Below are 27,843 nucleotides of genomic sequence, written 5' to 3'. Positions count from 1 at the left end.
CCCGCCCGCCCGCTCACTGCTCGTCCGTGAAGCCCGTCAGGTTGCGCCAGTAGGCGGGGAAGTCCTGGAACTGGAAGGTGTAGACGGCGATGAGCACCAGCATGGTGTAGGCCACCACCAGCCACCAGAACACCTTGAGCAGCTTCCTCCACAGGCTGTAGTAGACCTGAGGGGGCGCAGCGGTGAGCCCCCTGCCCGCCCGCCCGCCCGCCCGCCCGCCCGCCCAGCCGCCCCGCCTGGCACCTGGAAGAGCGTGAGGCACAGCAGGAAGAGGAACATGTAGACGATCTTGTAGACCACCAGGCGGCCGGCGAAGCTGACCACGATGAACATGCCCGCGCACACGTAGATCCAGTACTTGGCGTACGCGCCCGTCACCAGCGTCCCCAGACTCCGCAGCAGCGTGCGCGTCCGCGTGGGCTCTGCAGGGGACACGTGGCGTCGGGCCGGGAGGGCCGGGAGAGGGCCCCGCCCGCCTGCCCGCCCGCCTCACCTGTGTCAGCCACGGTCACCCCCGTCAGCGTGGGCGGAGCCTTGGCCCCCCTCAGCAGCTTCTCCTTGACAAACTGGCGCAGCAGGAGCCAGAAGGTCAGGGTGTACAGCAGCTGCGACACGGCGGGTCAGTGAGCGCCGGCCTGGCCTCCGGCACCAGGCCCCGCCCAGAAGTGCCCTCGGTGGGAAGCGGCCGGCCCCTGCCCCTGGCCAACTCTGTGGACATGTTGTCACACCCGCAGGCCCCTGGCCCCACACATGCCGGGCACCGCTGCCTCAGGGCCACGCCAGGTGCGAGGTGGCGCTGGCAGCCGCTCACCATGGCGCCCAGGTCCAGGCAGGGGTAGCGCGTGTGCTCCAGCCCCAGCTGGCGCAGGCTGACGGGGCCCAGCATGACAGGAAGCTCGCGCTGCAGATCCATGGCCCACACGTAGCGCAGGCCGCACAGCGCCAGCCCGTAGAGCAGGATGAAGGGCGAGCACAGCATGGCCAGCTGGTGGCGACTGCGCACTGTCCAGATGACGCAGGCCCAGAGCAGCAGCACGAAGGTCAGCCAGCTGTGGTAGGTGATACTCCAGACCTGGGGGCGAGGGGGAGGCCAGTGGGTGGACCCCCGGAGCGCCAGCACACCCCCCCCACCCTGAACACACGCGGCACGGGCTTGGACTCGGGCTGCTCGGGCCCCGCGGCCGAGGGGGCACATCCCGCAGACGCCACTCACCATCATGGCGATGAGGGCGCACACGTAGCTCTGGTTCATGATGAGGTGGCCCAGGCTGTGCAGCGGTGATGGCTCCTGGGGTCCCGCCAGCCGGGGGCGCCCTAGAGGGGTGGGCCGGTCAGGCAGGAACTGGGGGCCCTCCTGGGAAGCTGCAGCTGGGCTTGGCCACATGCAACGTTGCCCCCAGACATGGACAGGTGGCCCGTGGGGAGAAGGGAGCGTGCTGGCAGGAGCCCGTGGCGGGCCTGGGGCAGAGCACGCCCTGGAGCATGGGGGTGCCCAGCCCCCACCTCCGCAGGCCTCGGCTTCCAAGACCAAAGGCCCGGGCGGAAAGGTAGCCCCGTGCCAGCACCCCACTGCCTGATTGTGCAGGGGCAGCCCGGAGCACGGGGGGCTGGGCTGGGGGGGCACTTCGAGACAGGGCTGCACAGGGCCCCAAGGTGGGAGAGTTGAGTGCGCTCTGGACTGGGAGGGGTGCGGGGGCCGGGAGGCCCCTGGAGGGCTGGGTCCCGGGGCCCTGGCCCTGGCCCTGGCGGCAGACCAGTGAGAACCCCCGGTGGCCACCAGGGGGCAGTGCACGCACACGCAGGAGCGCCCAGGCCCAGCACGCGGGACTCACTCGGGTGCTGCCGGACGGGGCTGTGGCCAGTCAAGTCGTGCACGGTGCAGTTCTCCGGCTCCAGAGACGCGGGCGCCGCCGGCTGCGGGACAGGACAGACCTCGCGAGCCAGCCCACGGGGGCCGCCCCCGGCCCAGCCGGGCCCACCCCTCACCTGGGCAGCTCCAGTTTCCTTGTCGGCGGCTGCCCAAGCCTGGTCCTGCAGCCACTGGTCCACCTCGGTCAGCTCCACCTCTCGCTCCTCCTCGCCCCCAGTCACCTCCTTCCTCTGTGGAGACCGGAGTCCAGGCTCAGCCCCTCAGCCTGGTGTCGGGGTTTCGGGGGGGAGGTGGGGGTGTGCAGGGGGGAGGGGCGGCAGGACCTGGTCGGCGGGCCGGTGGGGGCGCAGCTTCAGCAGCGAGACCAGGGTGTAGTACAGCAGCAGCAGCAGGCCGGGGCTCGCGTACACCGGCCAGTCGTGCTGGGTGTTGAGGGTCAGGGTGTGCGGGCTGGAGCAGTTGGCCGGAACCATGAAGTCCTTGAGGCCGAACACCCTGCGGGGGATGGACCCGGCTGAGTGCGCGGGGCCGGTGGGGCGGGGCCCGTGGGGGCGGGGGCCGGGCGCCTCACCTGGCCCAGATGCTGGCGGGCGGGAGCAGGGCCTGGGCGAAGGGCGTCTGGTAGCAGTAGAGGCAGAGCAGGTGGCCGGCGCCGAAGCAGCCCACGGAGACGCAGAGCGTGCTGAAGCCCAGCGGGCTGATGGGGAAGTGACAGGCCCACCAGGTGCAGATGGCCAGGAAGGCCAGGAAGTAGAGGCTGGAGAAGGCCGAGGGGTGGGCGATGCCTGTGGCCGGGGACACACGGGTCAGGCCGGGCCGCGGGGGCTCCGGGGGCGCGAGGGTCCCTACCCAGTGGGTACCTGCCAACGCCAGCAGCGCGATGGCCAGCATGCGCCCGGCGGCCACCAGCAGCCAGTGGGCGGTGACCCGGAACCGGGCGGCCAGTCGAGATCTCCGCTTGGCGGCCAGCGCGGGGCCTCCCCGGAGCCCTGCCAGGGGCCGGGCGTCCGCCTCCCTCTCGTCGTCATCCTGCAGGGTCACGGGGAGACAGGTCAGGGCACGGAGCCCCCCGAGCCCCCACCACTGCTGCCCAGTGGCCGTGGCCTGCACCCCCTCAAGTCAGCTCTGGGGACTGGAGCAGCCCACCTGGCCGGCCCGGCCCACGCAGGCGCCTCCAGAGCTGCCGAACCCCTCAGCGCCCGCCCTCGTCTCATGGAGACCCGCACAGGCCCCTGGGCCAGCCCCGACTGAGCGGCGAGTGTCCGGAAGGGGGCATGTGCCGCCCCACCACGCGTGGCCCACAGGCTGGAGCTGAGCCCACACGGGCTGGGCCCCCATCAGAGTGGGGTGAGGGGACCCCACTTCACCAGGCTTGGTGCTAGGGTCTCAGGGTGGGCGTGCCCTGAGGCTGATTCGCCAGTGGACAGAAGCGACCAGCTGGCTGGGGAAGGGACGGCCCTGCCGGGCCCCACCGTCCCGGGACTGGGGGCTGCAGCAGCGAGTCCTGCTTCCTGGAGGCCCCGGGCCTCGGGGCGGGCGGCGGTGGCAGGGAGCCCGCGGGCCACACCCCAGCCCCCAGCCTGGCGTCGGCCTCTGGTCAACCCGAAGGGTCCCAGAGAACCCCAGGCAGGACCTGCCCAAGTCTGGGGGCCCGTCAGAGCGGGACGCCCCCGCCCGCCACAGGCAGCCAGCCTGAGCTCGGCAACGCGGCCGCCCCTCCCACCCCGGGAGCCTGAGAGCCGCCACCTGGGGGGGCCGGGGCGGGTGCGGCCCCCATGACCGACCCGCGATGCGGGGGGTTGGGGATGCCCACGTGTTCCCGGCCGTGGGCAAGGTGCCCTGCCGCCCCCGCCCCCGCCGTCTCCACCCGGCCATCAGGTCCAGCCCCCGGGGCAGACCTGTGATGGGCAGCTTGGAGGGGCTGGCCCTGCCGCCACCCCCAGATTTTGGGAAGGAGTCCAGTCCCTTCCCGGCAGGGCTGTTCCCGGAAGCCCTGGCCCTGCTAACGAGGAAACCAGAGGCCGCCGGCCTGCATGCCCACACACCCGGCGGGGGCGGGCCGCGGGGCGGGCGGGCGGAGAGCAGGCGGGTCGGCTTCAGGCCCAGTGACCTGCCCCGCGGTGGGCCCCAGGACTCCCCTCCCCCTTTCTGGCCAGGCTGAGGACAAACGACAGTGGGACCGGCACGGGGCGCCCGAGGCCCTGGGCCCCCTGCAGGGAGTGGGGCTGAGGCCAGTGCAGAGGCCTGTGGTGGGGGCAGGGCACACGCAGGACCCGGGCCTCACCCCACTGGAGGCAGGACCCTCCGGGGCAGTCCTGATTTAGGGCCTAAACAGCCACGATGACCCACAACCCCACTGGTGCTCTCGTTCTCCAATGCGCCCCCCCCCGCCCTCCCCAGCGCTGCCCGCCAGGCGCTGCCCACCCCCAGCATGGCCTTTGTCTCCTGTTCTGGGCAAGCCTGAAGGGCATGGGGTCCCGAGACCGCCCCCAGGACAGAGGCAGCCACCTCACCCCCCGGCCTCCGTGCCCTCGAGCGTGTCCAGCCCCAGCTGGCCCCTCACCGGCTCCCGGGCATGCTGGCTCTGCCGTGCCCTCCGCACCAGGCGCCCGCAGAGGCCCAGGCACACGGAGGAGACCACCAGGATGCCCAGGTCGGGGGCCACCAGGCGGATGGCGTTGGGGATGTCCTTGAGGTCCAGCCTGTGGAGGGCAGGGAGAGGCTTGAGCAGCTGCTGGCCAGGAGGCCCGGGCCTGGCAGGCGTGCCCCCCTCCCCCACATGGGAAAGCTGGCGCAGGCTCTGGCCTCTCACCTTGTGACCCCCACATGACGGGAGAGGGTCTCCCAGGGGCCACCTGCAGAGAGAGGCGGCGGGGGGGCCCGGGTCAGGTGGTGGGTGCCCCGGGGATGCCAGCTGCCCGCAGGAACGCCGGCACAGGCTGCCTTCGCTTAGGGAGACTGAGGCCCAGCAGGGAGGGGTGCGGCCAGATGTGCCTGAGGGGTGCCGACTGGGCCCCAGCTTCCTGCCTGCAGGGGGCGTCACCGCCAGACAGATCGGGGGCCCAGAGACCCGCCCCGGCCACCAGGGCCCCCCATCTGATCCTTTGTGGGGGCAGCTGGGGGTTCTGGCCTGCAGTGGGCAGGACCCCAATAGTCAGCAGCTGCAGACCTGAGGGCCCACAGGCATCCCTGGGCCCTGGAGACTCACAGTTGGGCCCCAGCAGCTGGTCCAGGCGCGGCACGACGTGCAGGCATATCTGGAAGGCCAGGTGGGCAGCCAGGAAGAGGAGGCTGAGGCCCAGCAGGGCTCGGAGGAGGCGGCCAGTGTGACCTGCGGGCAGAGTGGCCTGCTGCAGGGGACGGAGGGGCAGGCGGCCTCCCTGCACGGCAGCGGGTCCATCAGTGCTGGTCAGCCGTGGGTGGGACACTGCTGGGGTCCCGCGGCAGAGGAGGAAGTGGGCGTGGGGTGACCCAGCGGGGATGGGGGTGCCCAGCCTGTCTTTCACCTGCTCACAACCTCCCTGGGGTGGGGCCGAGGCTTGTGGGAGCCCGTGGGTTTGCCCACACTCCTGCAGAGCTCTGGGCCCCCACAGGGAGCCCCAGGACCTCAAGTCATGCATTTGGGGAGGGGCCCAAACCTAAGCCCCACCTGGAGGGGAGAAGCGGGGCCCAGGAGCCCCCCAGTCAGCACATCCATTCGTGCCGAGGCTGAGAGGCCGCGATCCCTTGCAGGGCAGCCTGTGGCCCTCTGCTCTGCGGCGGGTACCACTGGGACTGGCCCCGGGTTCTGGGCTCTGAATCCAGCTCAGGCTGTGGCGTGGCCAGTTCCCTGCTCCAGCCTCGGCCTCTGCTGGTGCGCCCACGTGGGCCCCCAGGACTGGGGAAGTGGGGGGGTCCCTCTCCTCGCCCAGGCATGGCATGTGTCCCCCACTGGGTCAGGGGTCCTGAGATGGGGGTGGGGCCACAGATACCAGAGCCCCTTCCTCACCCCCATCCCCCGCATGCCCGGACAGGCCTCGGCATGGCCGCCTGAGCCCCGGCCCTGCTCCCGGCCGCTGCCCGCCTTACCTCGGAGGCTGTGCCAGGAGGGGCCTGGGAACCAGGGCAGCAGCAGCAGGAACAGCAGGTAGACCAGGGAGAGCGCGTTGACGCGGAGCAGGCAGGCTGGGAGGACAGGGAGGTCAGCAGGTCATCGGGTGCCCCCTCAGCACACACCTTCCAAACCCCCCACCACACTGCCCCCCAGCCCCGCAGACACCCCAGCAGCCTCCTTGCTTTAGAAAGTGCAGTTACGACATGGCGCACTGCCAAGGGCCCCCGAGCCCGGGCAGGCACCTCCCTGCTGGGGTGCGCCCTGGACAGCACTGGAGCTGCTGCCTGACACGGGGTGGGGGTCCTGCTTGCACAGCCCCGGGTGACCCCCACCTTGCAGCCGGGCCCACCACCGGCCTGCCCCTGGCCCCCGGAGGTGCCTGCGAGCAAGCGGGGCCAGGCTGCGTCTGGATAGTCCCCCCAAAGAAGCTGACCTGACCCAGCACTCAGACCGTCTTCCCCGGGGAGGGGACAGGGACAGGCGGGTCTAAAAATAAGCCTGGGCCCAGGCCCTCTCTGCGTCCAGGCCGGGTCTCCACAGGCCCTGGTCACGCGACCTGGGGGCAGTGGTGTCCCCTCCAGTGCCGGGGGGTGGGGGGGCGGCTGGCTCCCAAGGGCCTTGCCTGGACCCCCGGGTCCCACCGGCACCGGATGCGGGAGCCTCCTCAGCCCCCTGGTCAAACCAGTCACAGACCCCTGAGCCCACGTGGCCTCACGTCTCCCCCTGCCAGGACCCCCCAGGCGGAGCTCAGGGAACCGGGGCGTCAGCCACCGCGGGGGACAGAACCATGGGCCAGGCGCCCAGGCCCAGTCAACGCTCCCACCTGAAGGGTGGGCAGGACCCCAGAACGACAGCCGTGGGGGCCAAGCATGGGGCCTCAGTCACCCCTCTCCCCACCCCCACTGAGGTGGGGGTTCTGGCCCAGCCCGAGGGGCGAGGCCAGCCCCGGGCTCCCCCAGAGCACTCGGCACAGAACAGAGTTGATCGGACGCGCCCAGGAAGCCGGGAGGCGCGCCTACGGCACAGGCTGCTGGAATGCTCAGCCCCTGGCCTGCCCCCGCCCCACCGTCCAGCCTGTCCCCAAGGGGGGGCTCAGCGCGGGGTGAGTGGCGGCTGGGGTTTGTGGGCTGCAGAGGTCTGGGGGCCTGACCGCACAGCCCGGGGAAGGCCCTCGGAAGCAGCCAAGCGGGCACGTGTCACGTGTGGCTCAGTCACGACAGCCCCAGGCCCGTGAGGCCGTCAGGGGCCAGGGCCCGGGCGCAGGGCTAGAGCCGACCTCAGGTCCCCAGAAACAGGCCTGGGAGGGGAGTTGGGGGGTGGGCGGCCCTCTCCCCTCCTGTCACGAGGGGCAGCTGCCCATGGGGACTCAGTCCAGGCTCCGTGCCCACAGGCTGGGCATGTGCCAGCCACTGGACGACGAGGAGGCGCCGCCCTCCTGCGGACCCCGGTTCCATCCGCCCCGCCCAGCAGCTGTGGACAGGCAGCCCTGGGGGCGGGATGGAGGTGAGTTCTGAACAGCCCGTCCCTTCCCCCATCACCTGGGGGGCAGGTGAGGGTACCCTGGCCACAACCGCGAGCACAAGCCCCCCAACAATGCCATCCTGCATCCCTGTCCCAGGGAAGGGGTAACGGCCAGCACTTGGGTCCAGGCCTGGGCTCCAAATCCAGGACTTCCAGGACATTCCGCGAGACGGTGACTGCTGCTGCCCAGGCATGTGGCCGAGTCGGCAGGAACCTGGGCGCATGCGGCCTGCAGGTGGCGCTGCTCTGGCCTGGCCTGGCCTGGCATGGGGGCTCAGACGGGGCGTCCTGCCAGCCCCAGGGAAAGCACGCCTTTTCCGGAGCCGGGAACAATAGGAAGGGGTGGGGAGCCCGCCTCCAACCCTCACGGCCCCCCGCAGGCCTGAGTCTACAGCCCAGACCCCTGGCTGGGCCGGCCGCTGGGCCGGCCGAGAGCGCAGGGAGGCAGATGACCAGCTCGTGCCCGCCCCCCCAAGCATGCACATTGCAGGCCCCCACCCCCGGCCCTGGAGCTCTGGAACAGCCTGGTCTGCAACTTGCGTGCACACGACCATGGGGGCCAGAGCCGGCCACAAGCGGGTGGGGACAGCACAGGCAGGGACAGAGGGGGTGCACGAAGGCGCCTCCATCCCCCCACATCAGCCACAGGAGCAGGAAGGCCAGTGGCTGGGAGGGGCAGCTGGGTTTGGGTGGACACACCACGGCCCACCTGTCACTGTCGCTGGACACGGGCAGCTACTGGGTGGCCCAGCCCTCAGCTGGGCCTGAAGGGTCCCCTCCCTGCTGCCCCAGCGCCACGGGTCCCGGCCTGGTTGGCAGGAGGGCGGCAGGGCCGGACCTGCATGGGCCTGGGTGGGCCGAGTGGCTGGCTCCAGGGGGAACAGCAAGGCTGAGGCCCGGGGGGGTCCTGAGACACCCCCCCGCTTCTCCCACATTCACTCCCTCCCTGAGGCGCCTCTTTCTGAGGCCTGACCACACCCCCTGGGTGCAGGCCCAGGGGTGCCACAGCCTCACAGTGGCTCAGGTTCGGTTCCCACCACTGCCGGGGTGGCCTCAGGGCCCAGCCAGACAGCCCCTAGGTCCGCGCCAGGCCTCGGGAGCATGAGGCCCGGAGACCCCTGCGCCGCTCACTGGCCCCAGCGCGCACGGTGGACAGAGGCGGCCCTCGCCTCCCGGGGAGTCTCCTCCTCTGCCGTATTTGGCCTGGAGGAGAACCCGTAAACACGGCTCACCCTGCGGGGGAGGGGGGGCGGTGCGAGAGCGGGACACGGCTGCTGGCCCCGGTCCGCAACTACCCGCAGCTCCGAGGCACCTGCCGGCCCCCCCCAGGGGACCCTGGGCTGGGATCTAGCCCCCCATTCTGGAGCAGGTGTCTGGAGAGGTCAGCAGGGGCCCAGGGCTGAGGTGCTGCCCTGGCGTGTCTGCGGCCCACAGCACCCACCGCCGCCGTTGAGGAGTGCCACCGGGAGCTCCAGCCCCGAGGAGGTGGGGGGCACAGGAGCACACTAGCGTGGACAGGGAGACTCAGGAGAGGCCTGCACAGCCGCACGGGCTCCTCTCCAGGGGCAGCGGGAGTAGGCACGGCGAGGGCGACAGCTGAGGTGAACCCTGCAGGGCCAGGGACAGCAGCAGGGCAGGAGGGGGGTGTTTGGCCCCCAGAACTGGGGCCTGGCAGATGTCCTGGAGCCTGTGCTTGGCAGGGCCGAGCGGCCAGGGGTGCGCCAAGTGCTGGGGCTCCAGCCCCCAACCAGGCCAGGCGGAAGGAGCAGCCACACTCCACCGCAGACCCTGGAGGCCCAGGCCGGGGCGGGGCGCCCGAGGCTGCCCTGTATGGAAGGGCTGGGGGCCGCCAATGGGCGGGCAAGGAGGTCCCTCCCCTGGAGGATGCCGCCCCAAGGGCCCAGGCTCATCAGAGAACCCCTCCCGCCAACGAGCAGTCCCCTCAGCGCCCGAGCCACGCCCAGCACCCCAGCAACCAGCACCGCCCGCCGTCTGCGCGCGGGGGTGGCTGTGTCTTGGGCTCGGCTCCTCCGAAGGGTCAGTGCTCGGCCACCCTGCCCAGCAGGCCTGCCGGAGCCCAGATTCCAGGGCCCGGGCGGGGCCTGCATTCCACAGGGGAGGCAGCTCCCCTGAGCCCCGGGGAGGAGCCAGCGCAGGCCCTGACCTCGTGCAACACAGGTAAACAGGCGCCGCCCGCCGGATGGCCGGTGGACGCCGGTGGACGCAGGGCCCGGCGTGTGGCCCTGGGCGCTGGGCCGTGCTCTTCAATGCGGCCGCCTTGGCTGGGGCCTGCATGGAGGGCAGGGCTGAGGCCGGCCAAGCCTGGGCAGACACAGGGGCCGGCGCTGACCCAGGGCGCAGCAGGGCCTGACCCCGGCATGTGGCCCCGCGGGGTGCCCAGGCCACAGCAGGCCAGCACCACCTGAGCTGGCACCCAGGGCGTGGCGTCGGGCTCGCCCAGCCTGTGCAGGGCACAGACAGGTGGGAGGGGTTTCCAGGAGGGCAGGGTGGGGGGCCCACTCTGGCCCTGCACCCCCGCGGTCCTCTCTGCGGTCACTTTCCAGGTCCTGCCCCACTCTAGGGCACGTCGGGCCCCAGGAAGGGGTGCGGGGTGGGGTGGGGGCCGCCGGAGGGGGGCGGCGGCGCCGTGGCAGGCGAGGTCCAGCTCTGCCCCCGAGCCCCAGTGCCCTTCAGTGAGATGGGAGCAGCCCAGGACCTGCTCTAGGGTGCGCCCTCCCTGCACTGCACCAACCCCAGGGGGCCTGCCGGCGGGTGTCCCCGCACCCCACCCGCGGGGTGAGGCCAGAAGCGGGCACCCGGCAAGGGCCGGCAGGGCCTCAGTGCTGGGGGCCGGGGCGGGGCAGCGGCACATTTCCCAGGTCAGCGAGGCTGGGCCGGCGTGGCCCATTCTGAGTCGCCCCGGAGAAGCTTGTGGACGGGGCGGACACTGAGTTCCGTCCACTGGGTGTCCCACAGGCTGAGGTGGGCCGCGGCCACCGCCCAAGCCCGAGAGCCAGGAGGGCCCAGGGGGGTGCCCCTGGGACCCCAGGCGCCATGTCGCCCGCAGCCTCTCACGGGCCAGCCCACATCGCTCGCGCCAAACGCACAGAACCAGCCTCCCGCCCCCCCCGCCCCGCGTGCCCACAGAGCACGGGACAGGCCCTGCCCGTGTCCTGCTGCTTCTCCGGGGAGCCCCGACTGCCCCTCAGCGGCCGCCTCCCAGGAAGCCCAGGCTGGTGCACAGCAGGCCGGGGGGTGGCCCTGGTGCTGGAACGCGCTCCCCAGCTGGGGAGTGGCCGAGCGGCCCCCACCCAGGAGAGGAGAGCGCGGCCCCCGCCCGGGGACAGGTCAGCTGCCCGAGCTATACGTCCGCTTCCTGGAAAAGTGTGAGCGCTCGGCTCGGCGCGGCGCCGTCGTACCCGCCACATCCTGTTTTTATGGAAAACTAATCTAATTCCCAACAGCACAGCGAGCAGCAGTGTCGCGGGGGTCCCCGGGGGCCACAAGGCGGGGCGCCCCTGCTCTGGCCAGTGCGGCCAGCGCCCTCCCCTGCCAGCGGGCCCTCGGGAGGGGGGCAGAGCCTCCAGTGGGCGCCCCTCCTGGGGAGCAGGCCAGCTTCAGCGGCCCCTGCCCGAGAGCCTGCCCACGTGGGGGCAGCTGTCACTTGGGGGGCATCAGAGAGCCCCAACCACCCAGCCTGCTCCTGGGCCGGGTGCCCAGGATGACAGGAAGGAGCCTGACATGGTGGCCTCTCTGTCGATGCTGCCCCCCTTTAAAATGGGGACACCAGGGCCTCCTCGGCGGTGCAAGGGGTTAAGTCCCAGGACTACGAGGCCATCACCAGCCACTGCGGCCTCAGTGGGGTCCCGGCCAGGGAGCTGTCCACACGGCGCGGCAGACCCCTCCTGTCTCCCCGCCGCTCCCCTCAGCAGTGTGTTTCTGGGGATCCGCCTGTTCTGCTCCCCACTCTGTCTCTGGGGAGTCCTCTCACCCCCCCCACCTCTGGCCTGCACCCCAGCTCTTGTATGCATAAATAAATGTCAGCAAATCTTAAAAAATCATAAATTAAAAAAACGAGGGTGCCAGTCTGCTCCCCCCAAGGCTGCCTTGACCACAGGGGCGCATCCGCGCTGGCGCCACCCAGCCCGGGGTGGGATGTCGCTCTGGGCCCCCAGCTCTGGGGCTGGGCTGGCCTGGGCACCCCCGTCCCTGGATGCAGTCAGGGGTCTGCAGCTCCGTCTCCCCACAAAGGGAGTACCACGCGGGGTGGCCCCCTGCCTGCTGCCTCCTGGGGTCCCAGAGTCCCTGAGTGGCCCCTCCAGCCGCAGGGCCCTGGCTAGACACGGGGGGGGGGGTGCGGGGGGGCAGCTGGGGCAGCCACATGCACCCAGGCCAGGCAGACCCGCCCGCTCCGCCTGAGAGGGGGGCCCACGGCCAGGCCGGGAGGGCCCTGCTGACGGCGCAGGGCTGCAGCTCCGGCCAGGGCAGCCTCCGCCCCCCAGCACAGCGTGTGCCCAGCGCTGCTCTGCCTGCGCCGGCGCCATCTCTCCGCAGTTCGGCAGAAGCAGCCACGCTGCCCGCGAGGCCGGTGTGGGAGCCGGGGATGTGCCCGCCCCGTGCCCCCGCCAGCCCCTGCTGCCCCTTCCCTCTGCCCCGGGCTGCCATCCAAGGCCGCCCCGCACAGCTGCCGCCCCAGAGACAGGACACGGGCAGGTGCCGGGCGTGCGCCCACTGGGACGGGCTCCCCCAGCGGCCACAGGCTGGCCGACCGGCACCCAGAAGCCGGGGTTCAGCCGGGCTTGGCAAGCCTGAGGATGGCCCCAAGTCCCCAGGGTCACCAGGCAGCCTCCCCCGTTCCCGCTGAACCGGCTGAGCCGGAGCCCCGCCCAGCCAGCGCCTCACCAGCGAGGAATCCGCGGCCCTCGCGCGGCTCTGCTGCCCCCCCGGCGGCCCCCGAGGCCGGCTCAGCTCCCGACTGCAGGGCTCTGTGGCCGCAGCCCCACGAGCTTCAGCTGCGGCCTGCCCGGGTCACTGCCCACGTCAGTCACGGCTGGACACGGGCCCTCAGGAGGCTCGGGGTGGAGGCCCAGCCTGGCCATGGCACAGAAACAGTAGCACGCCAGGGTGCCCGGTAGTCACACAGGGAGTGCCAGGCTGGCCACCGCGGCCCAGGGATGCCTGCCCTGGGGACCTCTGGGCGCCTGGGACAGAGTGACGTCTGCGCGCGAGTCCCAAGGTAGCCCAGGGGCACCCCCAGACCCTGTGCACAGAGCAGACAGTGCGGGCGGGGGTGGGACCAGGACCCACGGAGCGTCGGGGGATGCTCTCGGGGCGGCCGTCAAACACCCGCTGCCCAGCCTGGACAACCTCCCCGGCCCCCCACAGTTCCGTGTCAAGACCCAGGCCCGGCACCGCAGGTCCCCGTGCCGCTGCCCCACACTGGGGAAGCTGGACAGAAGCCCCGGCGCCCGCCTGGTAGCCGAAGGTCAGGCGATTCAAGGTGGGTCAGCTCTGGGGGCTCGTGTGGCCCAGACACCACCGGACACGCCAGAGGGCCAGAGCCCAGCTCAAGCCGTGGGCACCCCACAGGCAGGCCAGCCAGCCCAGCGCAGAGGAGGGACGTGACCCGGGCGTGGCCTCGTCCCCACCACCCCCGAGCGCCACTGTCACGCCGCGCCCGCCCACGGCCTGCAGTCACCCCTGAACCAGGGCCGCCGCCCTGCCCTGCCCCCTCAGGGGCGGCTCCCTCCAAAGGCCACTGCACCTCAAAGCCCTCCGCCCCCACAGGTGGCCCCAGAGCCCCACGGGAGGCCCCAGAGCCCCACGTGGGCCGTGGCCACGCAGCCAGAGCCGCCAGGATGGCGAGACACAACCCCACCCCTGTCCCGCCACGGTCAGGGGGCGTCTGCTCGGGTGAGCCCCAGGGGCCAAGGACAGAGACTCAGCGAGGCTGGGGGCTCCACAGCCACCCCAAAGGAATGGGGGCCGAGGGGCGTGCTGAGCAGCCCCACCCGGTCAGCGCCGGCACAGGGAGCAGACAGGGTGCGGGAGACCAGGGGCGGCAGGGCAGGCCTCGGCCCCGAGGCCAGGAGATGGGGCTGCGGCCTCTCCGCCGCGCCTCCCGGACTTGGGCAGCAGGGGGACCCAGCTCACACCCACTCCGGGCCTCCCGCAAGGGCACAGTCTGCCCCCTCGCCGTGGTAGGGGAACCGGGGCAGCAGACGCCTCGCGGAGGTCCGGGGCCAAAAGCACAGGGGCCCCCCCCTGCTCCAAGGAGGCGCCCCCCAGGGCCCCATGTTGCTGTGCCGCGCCCCCAGCCCCGCAGCCCCCAGGTCCCCGCAGAGGCACCAGCACCAGGGCTGACCTCGGGAGATTAGGCCCGGCCTGGCCGCCTCCCCCTGGCCCAGAGACCTGCGCCCACCGATAAGGCTAGAGCCGCTCCTGCCGAGGGAGGGCGGCCCCGCCAGGGAGGCCTAGCCCGGGCCCTGTCCAGGGGGCAGCGGCCAGCCCCGGCCCTGCCCGTGCAGCACGACGGAAGGGAGAGACGGCCAGAGGGCAGAGGGCAGAGCCGGCGGGACGGCCGGCGCGGGCCCCGGGCTTGGGGACGGGCGGGCGCCTCTCCGCCCCGGAGGACACACGCGTGCCGGGCGGCCAGGGCGCGGCAGGACCGCGAGGCCCAGCGCCGAGGAGGTCCGGGCACGGGGGCTCGGCAGGTGGTGCTGGGGGCCGGGAGGCGCTGGGGGGCGGGAACTCACCGGCCGTCGCGTCGGAGCCCCAGCAGGACGCAGCGCCCAGCCAGGCCGCCCCTGCGAGGCTCCCGGGAACTGCCCCGTGTCCACACGGCCCGACCGCGGGGCTCAGGCGGGGGACACGCGGGGACAGCACGGGCAGGGCTGGGGCCCACAGGGCGCTGACCCGGGCAAGCACAGCGCTTGGGGCTCCGTCCGGAGCAGACTCCCTGCTGCACGCCCTGGGGGGGCCAGCCACGGCTGCGCTCCTGGGACCCCGCAGAGGCCCCTGCGGCTCAAGACAAGTTCACGCCCCGCCCCACACGGCGCAGGCTCAGCCAGGGGCCGACCGGAGGCCGGAGCCCAGCCTGGGGCGGTGAGGCCGGGCCTCCCGTCCAGTCCCGCTCGGAGCACCAGCCTGGAGCAGGGGCAGCTGGGAGCGAAGCCCCCACAGCAGTGCGGGCCCCTGGCGGGGGTGGGGGGCGCGGGCCGGCCGATGGGGCACAGGCTCGACGAGAAGAGCTGCCTGCAGGGACCCCGAAGCCAACAAGCCAAGCTCGGCTACAGTCGGGGCTCAGGGCAGATGGCACCCAGCCGTGCACTCTCCCATCGGGCACAGGCCCCTGCCCGGGCATCCCCCGCCCCTGCCCTGGGGCTCTGTGGGGGCCCCTGGAGCCCAACCAGGCAGTTCCCATACATCTACCGGCCCACAGGCGCCCCAGAGCCGGGCAGGGGACCGCGGCCTGGCGGGCGGGCAGCAGGGTTCCTGGGCAGGGGCAGGAAGCCTGGCTCAGCCCAGTCGCCTCTGCCTCGGGAGTGTTGCCCAGCCCCATGCCCCCAAACGGGTCCCCACCGCACAGGTGTCAGGAGGGGCGCGTCTCCGCGGGCGCCCACACAGCAGGGGGGTCTCGGGTGGGCTGTGGCCAGGGCTTCCCGTCTGTCCAAGCAGAGGGCTCGAGGGCCTGGACCGGGGAGGTAAGCGGACACCCACCCCTCCACGAGACGCCCCGGGCCTTGCCCGAGCCACCAGGCTGGCGGCGGCCGCGGGGCCACGTCAGGGCCGAGGAGGGCAGGGCCCGGTGGAGACCAGGGCCGGGGAGCTGCCACTGCAGGTCACCCCCGGAAACGGGCAAACCTCACGTGAAGAGCACAGACGCCAGGCCCCGAGCTCGCGCCTAGCCCAGGAGAGGCCGGAGTCCCCAGCACAGGCTGGGAGAGAAAGGAGCCGACGCGTTCGGCGCTGGAAGGTGCTTCCCCCTCAGAGGCTACCTCGGTGGGGCCTGGGCTGGGGGGCGCCCAGGACCCAGGCCTGAGGCCAGCGGGGCCCCCTCACAAGGGCGTGTCCCCGGCCCCTGCTGCTCCTGCAGGCCCAGGCTCTGTGCCGAGCCGGTCCGCTTCCTCTCCCGGCGGTGGGAGGGAGGCCCGGGCAGGGCGGCCGGGTCTCGCCACACACGTGGGCAGTGCCCGGTGGGGCCCAAGTGGGGCGCCCACCCCACTCCCGCGCCAGGCAGCCACCTGGGCTGGTGAAGGCAACTGCAGCAGGCCACGGCGGTCACCATCCCTGAGGCCGGCCAGCCAGGCGCGGGCCCGGCTATATATGTCTCCAGTCGGAGCAGTCAGCAGCCACCCGTCGGGGGAACCTAAAATACCCCCTATAATTATGTCATTAAAGCACACGGCAGGGCTGACCCACCCCCTCAGCAAACCCCCGGGCGCTGCGGGGCCGCTGTGGTCATGGGCCTCGGCCTGGGGGTGCCTGGCTGGTCTGGGCCGCTGCTCCTAACAGGGCTTACCTGCCCACTCCCACCTCAGAAACCCAGCACCAGAAGGGGGGTCCCCCAAATGGGACACCCCATGAGAAAGAACGGGGACCACAGAGTCACAGGCGGCAGGCAACACCTGGACAGGAGAGCAGACCGGAAACAGGAGTGCGCCCTAGGGATGAAAGCTCACGAGGGGGCTCCCCTGGGCACAGGGGTTAGGCCCAGCACTGCAAAGCTACTGCCAGTCGCTGTGGCCTGAGCGCAGTCCCGGCCAGGGAGCTGCCCACACGGCGCAGCAGACCCCTCCCGTCTCCCCGCTGCTCCCCTCAGCAGAGTGTTTCAGTGGATCCACCTGTTCTGCTCCCAACTGTCTCTGGGGAGTCCTCTCACCCCCTCACCCCCCCGGCCTGTACCCCAGCTCTTGGGTGCATAAATGCATAAATCTGTTTAAAAGAAAAAAGCTCGGCGAGAAAGTGCATCTTGGGGACCTGTGCGTTTCCGCGGGGGAGGGGCTGCTGAGCCTCAGGCCCCCCAGCCCACTGCCCACTTAGCCACGTCCAGCCCGCCGCCTCCGGCCGCCCAGCACCATCGGGCCTGCGCACAGCCCTCCTGGGCCCCTTGTGTGGGACATCCGTCCCGCTCCCTTCCCCCCAGGGCAGCACAGGCACCCACAGGGACCCAAGCACTGGGACGGGGACCCCAGGACAGCGAGCTCACCAGGAAGGGGCGCAGCCCCACCCCTGGCTCTGGCTCCTGCCCAGGGCCGTCCCCCGGGAGCGGGCAGGAGGACGCCTGCACGGGCCGGGGCTCCTCGGGGAGGCCGGGACCCACGGGGCGTGCTGCAGGGGCTCTGCGGAGCAGGGGGGGGGCTGCAGACACCCGGGGCCCTAGGCCAGCTCTGGGCACCTTGTGTGCGGGGCCGCCGGGGTCAGGGCTCCCCGGGGCCGGCGCCCTGGCCGCTGACCACAGCACACACCACGCAGCGCGACGCACGCACATCTGGGGACGCATGCGGGCTCCGGGCGCACCAGGACGGTGTTGGGGCTGCCGCGTCAGGGGGCGACCGCGTCCCTGCTCAGAACCAGAGCCCCAGAGCCCGGAGACCTGGGAACAGCCCCACACTTTCACAGAAAGCCCGGACCGGAGAGAGGTGAGGGCCCCGCGGGTTCAGAGCGACACCGGCCCCACGCCGCCCCTCCCCGCTGTCCCCCCAGGGGGCAACCAGAGGCGGCCCCGCCAGTGGGAGGAGCAGGTCACCCCAGCTGGTCACCTCCCGCCGACCCCCCTCCCCCGCCAGCAGCAGCCGCCAGCCCCTCCCAGCAGGCGGGAGCCCGAGTCCTGCGTCCTGCAGCAGCCCCGGCCGGATGGGGGTGGGGTGGGGCAGAGCCGGGACAGTGTCCGGCCGCGGTGACCTGGAGCCCCGGGAGGCGGCGGGGCAGGGCTCGGACCAGAGACCGCGGCAGGGCAGGCGCCCGCTCCCGAGGTTTCCAAGATCTGTAGCAAAAAGCAGCCCCGCTCTCGACTCTGCGGGGAACGGCGGGCCCTACAGGGGCGGCCACGCTGGCTGGCAGCTGGGGCCGGAGGGGACGCCGGACACCAAGGCCGCTCCCCTGCAGCTGCGCTCCGCCTGGGGGCCCCCGGCTCCCCTCCAGTTTCAAGCGCCGAAAGCAAATGTGCCACCTCTCAGAAGGGGAGACCCCGCCCAGGAAGCAGCCTTGCGTCAGGACCCGGGGGAGCCGGGCACCTCCTGCCCCACGATGGCTTCCTCTGCGGGACGCCCTGCCGGGCGCGAGCTGGCCAGGCCCGGGCACCTGCGGGTGACCACAAGGGACCCACCCTGCGCTGTGGGCCGACCCCGGCCCCCTCCACACATGCTCACGCACCCCCGGCAGCCCCCCTACAAGCAGGCCTTCCCGGAGCGGGTCCTTAGGGGTCCCAGAGGGAGAGGGAGACCCACCCCAGCTCTGGGGTGCCCGACCCTGGGGCTTCTTATTCCTGGCACATCAGCAGCCTCAGGCCGGGAGAGCGGGGCTCCAGGCTGGCGTCACCCGAGGGGCCGCTGTCGGAGGCCTGGGTTCCCTGGCCTCAAGAAGACCCCAGAACCGGGTGCCTCAAGGGGGTGCCGAGGCAGCTGCAGTGGAAGCCTGGGGGGGCAGGGAGGAGGGGTCCCCACGGACTCCCGCAGGGCGTGCTCCTGCGCCTGCTGTGCTGGGTGCCCGCCCCGGCCGGGAGTCAGGAGCTGGGGGTGCTGTCCCGCCCGGCACCTCCAAACGCCCCCAGCTCGCAAGGCTGAGTGCCGGGCTCCAGGGACATCGGGTGAGACCGGCGAGGCCCTCAGCCTCTGGGGGGACCGAGAGGCAGGTGGGCGTGACACAGGCGCTCCTGGCCGCGCCAGAGCCAGCGGGCCCGGGCTGACTAAGGCCGCGGCGACCCGGCCAGCGCCACCTCGCCCTCCCCAACCCAGGGTGCTCCGCGCTTCCAGCCAAGGCCTGTCCGGCGAGGAGGCGCCGAGACACGCCAGAGCAGCGGCCCTCCAGCGCCTGACATCAGCGGCCGAGCGGGTGCTGGGAGCGGCCCATGCCCGGGACGAGGGCCAGCCCCAGGGCCCGGTGTCGCCCGGCTGGCTCCTCGCCCGCTGCGAAGCGTGGCCCACAGCCCGGCGGGCAGGGCAGGGTGGGCATGGGCGGCCCCGGCGCTGAGGACGCGGCGGGGCTGGGGGGCGGCGCGGGGCGCTGCCGGCACCTGGACAGAGCCTCCCGCAGCCCGTTCCCGGCCCCGCCGCCTCTGCTCGTCCCGGGGAGTGCCCGGCCCACGCTCAGCAGCTGGGGCACCTCAGGGGACTCCGGGACACCAAGACACGCGTGTCTTCTCGGAGCCGCTGCCCTGGAAGCCCCCACGGCCAGGGGCCAGGAGCGAAGGCCGCAGGCGCCCGGGGCACTTCCGAGAAGCGTGGCTGGCCTCTGCGGCCCCTGGGCCGGCTGTCCCGGGCAGCCTAGAGGCCGGGGGAGGGGGGGCAGCCAGCGGGCAGCGCGCCTCCGGGGCTGCTCTGCCCAGGGTGACTCACTCCCTCCTCGCCCCGCTCAATGGGCCTCATTGATTCCGGCCCGAAAACTTCCCCAAACTTCGCCGCCTCTCCCTGCGACAGACAAAACCGCGGCCTGGCCCGGGCCAGGCGCAGCCCCAGGTGCCCGGCCCGCGGCTCCTCCGCGGCCGGGTGGGCTCCAGGGGCTGCCGAGCGTCCAGGGCGAGCCCCCGCCCCACGCGCAGACCCCGCAGCGCGGCGCCCCCGCCGGGGGCCTGCTCGGCCGCCCCGCCCAGCCGCGGGCCGCGTGGGCGAGGCCTGGCGGGGGTGGGCACGGCGGCGGGCGGCGGGCAGGGCCAGGCCGCGCTTCCGGCAGCGCCCCGTGTCCCGCGGGCCCTGCGCCCCGCCGCCCGCCCAGCGCCCCGACCGCGGGCAGCGCCAGGCGCCGGGCCCGGGGCGGGCAGGGCAGGGCGGCCCGGGCTGTGCCCCCCGGAGCGCGGCCGGAGGGCGGGCGGGCGGGCGGCGAGGGGCGGCGCGGCCGGGGTCCCGCTCCCGGCGCCCGGGCTCGGGCAGGAAGCGCGGCCGCTCAGGAAGCCGCGCTGCGAGTTGGCGCTTTTTTGTTTTAACACGAAAGAAAAAGAAAAGTTTTGCGTCCGCCCCGCGCCGCCCCGGCCCTTCCCACGCGGCCGGCGCTCCCGCCCGCGGGCGCCACTCCCGACGCCGGGGACGCCCGCCCCCCGCCCGCGCCCCACGCCCGCCCGCCCGCCCGCCCCCGCGCCCGCGCCCGCGCCCCCGCCGCCCCGTCCCGCCCGCCCCCGCGCCCGCCCGCCCGCGCGCCCCACTCACCGGCCAGCAGCGCGCCGGGCAGCAGCAGCCAGTAGAGCCCGGCGCCGAGCACGTGCGGCTCCATGGCCCGCGCGGGGCGCCCGGGGCGGCGCCGGGGGCCGGCGCGGGGGTCCGGGGGCGGCGCGGGGCGCTAGGGGCCGGCGCGGGGAGGCCGGGGCCGGCGCGCCATGGCGCACAGGGCGGGTCGCCGCACGTGCCGCGGCCGGGACCCCGGGGCCGGCGGGGCCCGGCGCCTCCGCGTCCTTGTTCTCGCCGCCCGCTCGGGGGTGCGCCCCGCCCCGCGGCGGGGGGCAGCGCGCGGTCCCGGGGCTCGCGGAGGCCGAGCTGGGCCGGACGGCGGCTGGGCGGCTGCCTGCGCCCGCCCGCGCGCCCCGCGCCTTTATAGGCTCTGCCCGCCCTCCCGGCGGCCGCCCCGCCCCGCCCGGCCCGGCCCCCCCCCGCCCCGCCCGCGCGCCGAGGGGACCCCCGCTCCGGCCTCCGGCGGGGGGCGCGGGGCGGGCCGAGCGCCCCAGGAAGCTCCCAGCCCGGGCTTCTCGCGCAGCGCCCCACGCGCGACGGCGCCCGCGTGGCCAGAGCGGCTTTCGCTTTGCGGCCCCGGCGGAGAGGGCGCAGCGCCCCTGGGGGCCACGGGGTGCGCCCGCAGAACCCCTCGCGGCCAGGCCTGGTGGGCAGGTGGGGGCGGGCCCTGCACCCCAACCCTGGCGGGGCGCCCAGCCGCGCCCTCATCACTCCGTCCCGGGGCCGCGAGGACAGCCGGCACCCCGGGGCGGGGTCTCGGAGGCCGGGGTCCCCTGGCGAGGAAGCGGGAAGCCCGGCCCCTGGGTCAGCCGCTGAGGGGGGAGCGGGGCGCCCCGCGAGTGGGGCCCCCCGGGAGGCAAGGCCGGCCTCTGAGCAGCAGGCGGGAGCACCCGGAGGTCGCCCCGCGCCCCTCCCGGGCGGCGCCTCGCTGGGCTTTCGCGGACCCCCCAGAACGCGCGGCCTGGGGTGCCCAGGTCAGGGATGAGGCGCCCGGGTGGGGGTGGGCTGGGGCGCAGGACGGGGGCGGGGTCCCCCCACCAGGACGGCCCACACGCGCTCTGCGGCCACTGGCTCCCAGGCGCAGGATCCCATCCCCTCTCGGCACCTTGGGGGCCGCTCGAGACAGGGTGGTGGCCCCCAAGTTTCAGAGCCGCGGGGATTTAAGCGGAGCACCCCCCTGCCCCCGCGGGCTGTGGCCGGAGCGCGGAAGACAGGGGAGGGCCGCACCTCTGGGGGCTGGGCAGCCCCGCCCGCCTGCTCGGGGAGATCCTGGGGTGCAGGGCCCCCCTCTAGGAACAGGGATGCCGACCGCACAAGGCCCCGGAGGCGCTAAGACGCCCCCGTTCGCCTGCGGGTCTAAAGGCCACGCTTTAAGCTGGAGCCCCGGGTCCAGGCCACGCGCAGCCCCGGCCCAGCGCGGGGAAGGGCCCTGGGGGTGGAGGCGGGGAGGGGCGCCCGGGCCCCAGCCTACGGCGGGGCGGCGTCCTGGCTCTCGGGGTCCCGGGGCGCCCCAGGGCCTCTGCTGCGCGAGCGGGAGTGTGAGGAGCGCGGAGGCAGGACGCGCTACAGTGTGTCCCGGGCGCTCAGATACAAGGTTGCAGCCCCTGCACCGCCCGCCCCGCCGCCCGCGAGCGAGCGGGGACCCCGGGAGCGCCGGAGAGAACTTCCCAGCCTGCGCCCCCAGCCCCGCCCGCTCCATCCCAGCCCCGGTGGCGAGGCCAGGCCAGAAGGGAAGCCCCAAGCCCGGCGGGGGCCTGGCCGCCGCCGATGGGCGCGGTGCTGGGGCAGGCCCTGGGCAGGCGGCCCGGGCACCCCGGGACTCCGCGGTCTCGGCCCCCAACGTCTAGGCCAAGGAGCAACCCGGGTGCCCGAGAACGGACGGATGGACGAGAACACGCGAGCCAGGCCCCCGCCGGGAGACCGAGCTGCCCACCGGGAACGTGGCGGGCAGGACCCGCGTTCAGACAGACAGACAGACAGACAGACAGACAGACAGACAGACGCGGACCCGCCCAGGGGAACCCCGGAACCCGCAGGCCGGGGCAGGGAGCGCGGGCTCCGGGCTGGGGAGGGGCCGCTACCCAACGGTGTCGAGTTTCTGCTCCGGATGATGAGAAAGTCCTGGAAATAGACGGCGCCGGCCGGTTACACACGCCGAGCGGACACGCAGGCCCTGCCCAGGGTGGCCTGCGCGGCGTCGCCCCATGGCTCCTCGCCACCGTGAGGGGCCTCCCTGGGGCGCAGGGCTGGAGCCTCAGCGCCAAGGGCCGTCCCAGCCCCCGCGGCCTGCGTCTGGCCAGGGCGCTGCCCACAGGGGCGGCAGACGCGCCTGTCCCCGCTGCTGCCCTCAGCAGTGTTGTCGGTGGTGCGGCTGCTCGGCTCCCCGCTCTGTGGTGAGTCCCCTCACCCCCTGCATCTCTGGCCCGTACCCCAGTTCTCGTGTGCATAAATAAATAAATCCTAAAGGAAAATCCTCCCCCCTGAAAAAATCCCCACCAAAACGCGCTCACGGTCCCGGGGCCAGAGGCCGCAGAGGCGCCCCCCCCCCCCCCCCCCCCCCCGCCCGCGCCGCCCGCACGGGCACCCCCACCGCAGCCCGCACGGGCACCCCCACCGCAGCCAGGTTTTGTTTCTTCTACATTTTGTTGTCCTGACCAGAGGCTCGATGAGATTTTTTTTCCTGGGGACGCTCTCCCCAAGCGCCCCTCTCTGGAAACAGGAACCGAAGCTGCTGTAGAAACGCTGACGTCCTGTCCCGTCGCAGACGCCGGATCCCCGCGGGGCCCAGAGCTGGTTCCCTTCCCTGCCTCCCCCTCCCCACTGGGCACCAGCTGGTGCCCGGAGGCCCCGCTCAGCCGGCGGCCCGACTCCGCAGCGGCGCCCCGGTCAGCCTGGTCTGGCTCACCCTGTGCTGCAGCAGCTGCGCGGGGCCTCACCCCGCCGGCGGGGCCTGTGGCCTGCGCCCCGGCACCTTTGCAAGCCGCCCCCCGGAGCCGAGGGCACGGAACCCACGGCTGAGGTGAAGGGGCCGGGCGTGGACCCGGCTTAAGGACATTTGTCAGCTGTCCGCCGTCTCGCTCCCCCATCTCGGCACGAAACAGGTCTGACAGGCAGGACGGGGCCACCCTGGAGTGCGGGGGTCCACAGCCCGGGCCCCAGCAGCGGATGCTGCCCGGTGCTCTGTGAAGCTGCGGGGAGCAAGTCCGCCCCGGGCCGCCGGGCCAGCAGGACCACAGAGGGCCTCGAGCCCGCAGGGTCAGGCCCCCCTCCAGCCCGGGCCTGGGGGGCGGCCAGTGGCCCAGGCCCACCTACCCACCGGGGCCCTGCGGGGCAGGACGCCAGAGCTCCTGGCACTCAGCAGCTGCCCGCGCCTGCGCCGGGGGATCTGAGCTGCACCCAAGGAGAATGCCGAGGGGGCGGGGTCCCAGGGGTCACCTCAGCCTGCACAGTGCCCGCCCTCTGGCTGCCCAAACGTCCTGGAGCAGCCGCCTGTGGCCACCGTCGCGGAGGGGGGCACGCGGGTCTGCCTCGCCCCCGAGGTGGGCATGAGGTCAGGCCTCCGTGGGCCAGCGCAGGGGCCTGAACCCTGACGGCGGTGCCGGGGACCCAGAGGCTGTGACCCCCGGCCCCAGGGCGCCCACGGAGGCCTGATGCGGCCGGCGGACACCCCTGCCCCGCGTGCCCGGGGCGGCCCGCTTGGCTCTTTGCGGCGAGCTCCAGCCGAAGCGCCCTGGCCAGGGGTGCGGGGCCGGGCCCCCGCAGGAGCCTGACCCTCCGCCGGGGGGTCCGCAGACCCGCGCCGCGCCGCCGCCCGCACCCTCGGGCCCTGGCGCCCCCCGCCCCCGCGCGTGCCCTCCGCCGCGGTCACGCCCGGCCCCACGCGACCCCGCTGACCGCCCGTGGCCGGCGACGCTCCCGCAGTGGCCCGCGGCCGCGGGGGGGGGCGCGGTGGGCAGTCGGGGCGCTGTGTCCGCCGGGGCCTCCGGCAGCCTCCTGCGGCAGGAGACCGGGTGGGGCCTGCCTGACCCCGCGCCCCCGCACCCTCCCGCACCCCCGCGCCCTCCCCGCGCGCCCCCCAGCCTGCCACCCCCACCTGCCCCTGCGCACCCCCGCCCCCGCCCGCGCGCCCCCCGCCGCGCGCCCCAGCCGCCCACGGCCCCGCCCCGCCCGCCACGTGACGGAGCGGCCCCGCCCCCACCGACCACGCCCACCCCAACACGTGCCAGTCGCCGGCCTCGCCCATCCACGTCACTGACAGGGAGTCGGCCCCGCCCACCGCCACGCCCACCGCCCACGTGGCGCGTGGCGGCCCCGCCCACCCACCCCGTCGGAGAGTCGGCCCCCCCCGGGCGCCTCCCGGGCCTCGGGCCTCGGCGCCTGCCCGCCGGGGCCCGGCCGGGGCGCGGGGGGGCGCGGGGCCTGCGGGTCGGGCTTCCCCGGCGGCGCCCTGGGAGCGCGCCCGCCCCCCGCCGCGGGCCCGGGTGTGCGCGGCCCCCGCAGCCCGAGGGGCGAGCGCGCAGGGCCCTGTCCGCGCAGGGCGAGCCTCGGCCCGAGCGCCTGCGGCCGCCGCGTCCCCGCCCGGGGTCCCGGGCCGGCCAGGCCGGAGCCAGGCGCGGGCGGGTCCTGGCCCAGCCCCGCGGCCGCCGCCCCGGCCAGCGCGGCCACAGGCTCCCGCGTCCAGACCCAGACCCGCCCCCGCGGCGCCCCGCGCCCAGCCGGCCCGGCCGCCCGGGGACCCCCGCCCGCGCCCCTCGCCCGGCTGCGCCCGCGGCCCCGCCTCCTCGCCCGCCTGGGAGCTGCAGGGGGGCCTCGCGGGGGACCCGGCCTCCGCCCGGGGCGGCGGCACCGGCGGCTGTCGCTGCGGCTCCGCGACTCCGCCTGGGTGACGCCGGGGCCCGGGCGGGAGCAGCCGGGAGGGCGCGGGGCGGGCGCGCAGGGGGAGCGGGCGGCGCGGCGGTGCCTGTGGATGTGGCGGGGAGACGGGGCTGCGGCCCGGACGCGGGACCTACCGCTGCTCGAGCCGGTTCACGGAGTGTCCCGAGGGGAGAGCGGAGCTGGGGGTGCTGTGCGGACGGTCGCTCTCACGGGGCCTCCCTGGGGGCGCAGGGGTTTGGCTCAGTGCTGTGAAGCTGTCCGCAGCCTCTGCAGCCAGAGTTCGATCCCCGGCCGGGGAGCGACCCACAGGGCGCGGCAGACCTCTCCTGTCTCCCCGCTGCTCCCTCAGCAGTGGATTTGGGTAGATCCGCCTGTTCCGCTCCCCACTCTGTCTCTGGGAGTCTTCTCACCTCCCGCCTCTGGCCTGTCCCCCAGCTTTTGAATGCATAAATAAATAAATCTTTAAAAAATTATAGAAAGAAGAAATGGTTCTGATAACAAGTCTGATGGTGGTGATCAAAATGATGGTGATGAAGCCTCACCCACTCCCGCAGGAAGCTGTCTTCCACCTCTGCCGCAGGGCCTTTGCACACATGCTCCCTGTCCCCACAGATGTTCCCAGCAGCTCCTCCTTGGCGGGAGGCTCTCAGCTCCCTCGTCACCTCCTTCACAAAGCTTCCCTGATCCCTCAGACCTACTAAGTGGCCCCGTCACTCCACCTCCAGGCTGCGCTATTCATTCTTCACAGGAAGCAAACTGTTTTTGTTTTTTAAAGATTTATTTATGCATACAAGAACTGGGGTGCAGACCTGAGGTGGGGGGTGAGAGGACTCCCCAGAGACAGAGCAGCGAGCAGAACAGGCAAACTGACTGAAATCCACTGCTGAGGGGAGCAGCAGGGAGGCAGGAGAGGTCTGCTGTGCCATGTGGGTAGCTCCCTGGCCAGGGACCGAACTTATGCTGCAGAGGCTGTGGGTGGTTTCATAGGTTGCATCTTAACCCCTTTCACCACCAGGGAGGCCCCAACAAACTTTTTAGACTAAAGTCTTTCTGCACTGGAAAGTGCTCTGTTTGAGAGCAGCACCCCCTCCTCCCTGTGTGGCCCTGCCTGGGGGGCCCTCAGAGCCGCCCAGGAAACACTAACCAATCACACGAGTGAAAGTTCTGTCCCCAGGCTCCCCCGCAGGGCTGGGCCCCTTGTGGGGAGGGCTCTCTGCCCTCAAGCCTGCAGCCCTGCAAGGTGGCATGGCACTGCAGGAGGAGCCTTGATGAAAAAGGGCAGAGCAGGCCTTCTGTCTCCCTTATTTTAGCCTCCATACTTCTATTAACACAGCCTTCCACGGACCCAGATTTGCAGCCATGCTTCAGCCAAGGCTCTTGAGGCGCTTTAAATAAGGGAAGAGAAGCAAACATGGGGACGCAGTGGCGTTGGCATGGTGCGGGCCGGGTCTTCCTGGAGAGCTGCCCAGTCTCACCGAGATGAAGTCGGAAATCATTGAGATCAACTGCGGAAGTGGCCCGGCCAGGCTGCTGGGCCCTGGAGACACGTGGCCCGGCTTGCTGGCCCTCCCAGGCAGAACAAAGTGGGTCTGGCCTTTCACTCATGCAATGGTGGGGGTGGTAGGTGACCCTACTCGGGTCTGGGGCTCAGTGAGGATCTGACTGGCTCCGGTGGACGCTCGTCTTATCAGCTGTGACTGGGAGGGATCCCCTCAGTACACATCCAGGAGGGAGCCCCATCCTGGTAAGTGGGTCAGCAATTTGCCGAAGAGCAGCCCCCAAAGCTGGGGTCACCCCAAAAGACCTGTGGGTCATACTCATAATACTTCGCAGGGGTGTGTCCTGGCCACGGCAGGCTCAGTGGCGGCAGCAGCGGCTGGTGGGGTGACGGTAGTCACACCCTCAGGCCGCCCAATGCCCAGGCTTCTAACCCTCATGCTCACCGTCACCCCACAGGGAGCAGAGACACCCTGGATCCAAGCCCGGATCATCCTGGGCCTGTGAGCAGTCCTGGGGGCTCACGGGCCAGGCTCAGCCAGGCAGCCACACCGCCCCGGGCAGGACCCTTTCGGGCAGGACCCTGGAGGGGCCAGCGCCCAGCCGTGCCTCCGCTGTAGCCCCGAGGTGGCTCCCCGGGCCTCCTGGGAGGCTGGGCCCAGCCCCTGGCCCCGCGCACATTCCGCGGGACCCGGCCAGTGCGGCGTGGGCCGGCGGCGAGAGGAATGAGAGGCGGGTGGGGCCCAGGGGAGGCTCCCACCGCGTCCCGCCGTCCCCTTATCTGCGGGGGTAGGGCCGGCCCCGGCCCGGGGAGCCTGATACTGAGCCTGTGGCCGGCCCCCGAGGCCCAAGCTCGCCGAGCCAGGCGCCCCCGCTCTAAATGCGAAGGGGGGGCCTGCTGCCCCCCAGGAGCGAAGACAGCCCCGCCGCCGGCAGCTGGGAGCCAGCGCCCTCGGCGCTCACCCCGGCCCCGAGGCCGCCCGGGGAGCTCTGCCCCGGGCCCCGCCTGCCCGCGCGCCCCGCGCAGCCCCGGCCCTGCCCGCGCCCCCGCGGGGCGGCCGCGACCGGCGCAGCTCGTGCGCCTCGGAGGAAGCCCGAGGAGGGGACGGCGCGGCCGGGCCAGCGCCCCGCGTCAGGCTCCCGCCCGGCCTGCACGGCACCGGCCCGAGGGCGGCCGCGCCTGCCCTGCGAGCCTGCTGGCGCCGGGCGGCCTCCCTCTCGGCGACGGGTCCGGCCCGGGCGGCCGCGCGCACGGCCCGCCTGCTCCCCGGCGCGCGGCGGGCTCGCGAGCTGGCAGCCGGGGCGCCCGCGCGGACGCGGTTCCCCGGTGGCCCCGAGGCGCCGCCGCCGGGCCCGCCCCGCGCCCCGCCCCGCCCCGCCCCGGCCGAGACGGCGCCTGCGCACACGCGCCCACGCCGCCCCGCCCGCCCCGCCCACCCTCCGGCGCGGCGCGAAGGAGCGTCCCGGGGCGGGGCTGCCGCGCGGCGCGGCCTGGGGGCGGGGCCTGGGCGGGGCGGGGCTGCCGGCGTGCGTGCGTGCGTGCGTTGCGGGGCGGGGCGGGGCGGCGCGGGGGCGGGGCCGGGCAGCGCGCGAAAGTCGGCGGGAAGCGG

The 27,843-nt window shown here is 73.5% G+C and overlaps 1 protein-coding gene across 1 annotated transcript in view; it reads right to left on the bottom strand.

Moving 5' to 3' along the window:
• Positions 1 to 19,907, bottom strand: part of PIEZO1 (piezo type mechanosensitive ion channel component 1) — a 31,022-nt gene extending 11,115 nt beyond the window's left edge. The window contains exons 1-15 of the mRNA XM_054697616.1: positions 19,844 to 19,907; positions 5,939 to 6,034; positions 5,079 to 5,201; positions 4,683 to 4,725; positions 4,434 to 4,572; positions 2,731 to 2,899; positions 2,442 to 2,655; positions 2,194 to 2,365; positions 1,987 to 2,100; positions 1,833 to 1,914; positions 1,214 to 1,314; positions 812 to 1,072; positions 494 to 605; positions 244 to 422; positions 18 to 166 (exon numbers count right to left, since the gene is read on the bottom strand). Of these exons, the coding sequence (XP_054553591.1) occupies positions 18 to 166; positions 244 to 422; positions 494 to 605; positions 812 to 1,072; positions 1,214 to 1,314; positions 1,833 to 1,914; positions 1,987 to 2,100; positions 2,194 to 2,365; positions 2,442 to 2,655; positions 2,731 to 2,899; positions 4,434 to 4,572; positions 4,683 to 4,725; positions 5,079 to 5,201; positions 5,939 to 6,034; positions 19,844 to 19,907 (2,018 nt within the window). The remainder of the gene's footprint in view (positions 1 to 17; positions 167 to 243; positions 423 to 493; positions 606 to 811; positions 1,073 to 1,213; positions 1,315 to 1,832; positions 1,915 to 1,986; positions 2,101 to 2,193; positions 2,366 to 2,441; positions 2,656 to 2,730; positions 2,900 to 4,433; positions 4,573 to 4,682; positions 4,726 to 5,078; positions 5,202 to 5,938; positions 6,035 to 19,843) is intronic.
• Positions 19,908 to 27,843: the final 7,936 nt, after the last annotated feature.

This window comes from Talpa occidentalis, unplaced genomic scaffold (assembly GCF_014898055.3).
Source record: "Talpa occidentalis isolate TD23 unplaced genomic scaffold, MPIMG_talOcc4v2.1 talOcc4.17, whole genome shotgun sequence".
Classification (NCBI taxonomy): Eukaryota; Metazoa; Chordata; class Mammalia; order Eulipotyphla; family Talpidae; genus Talpa; species Talpa occidentalis.
This window is presented reverse-complemented; position numbering and strand designations above follow the sequence as displayed.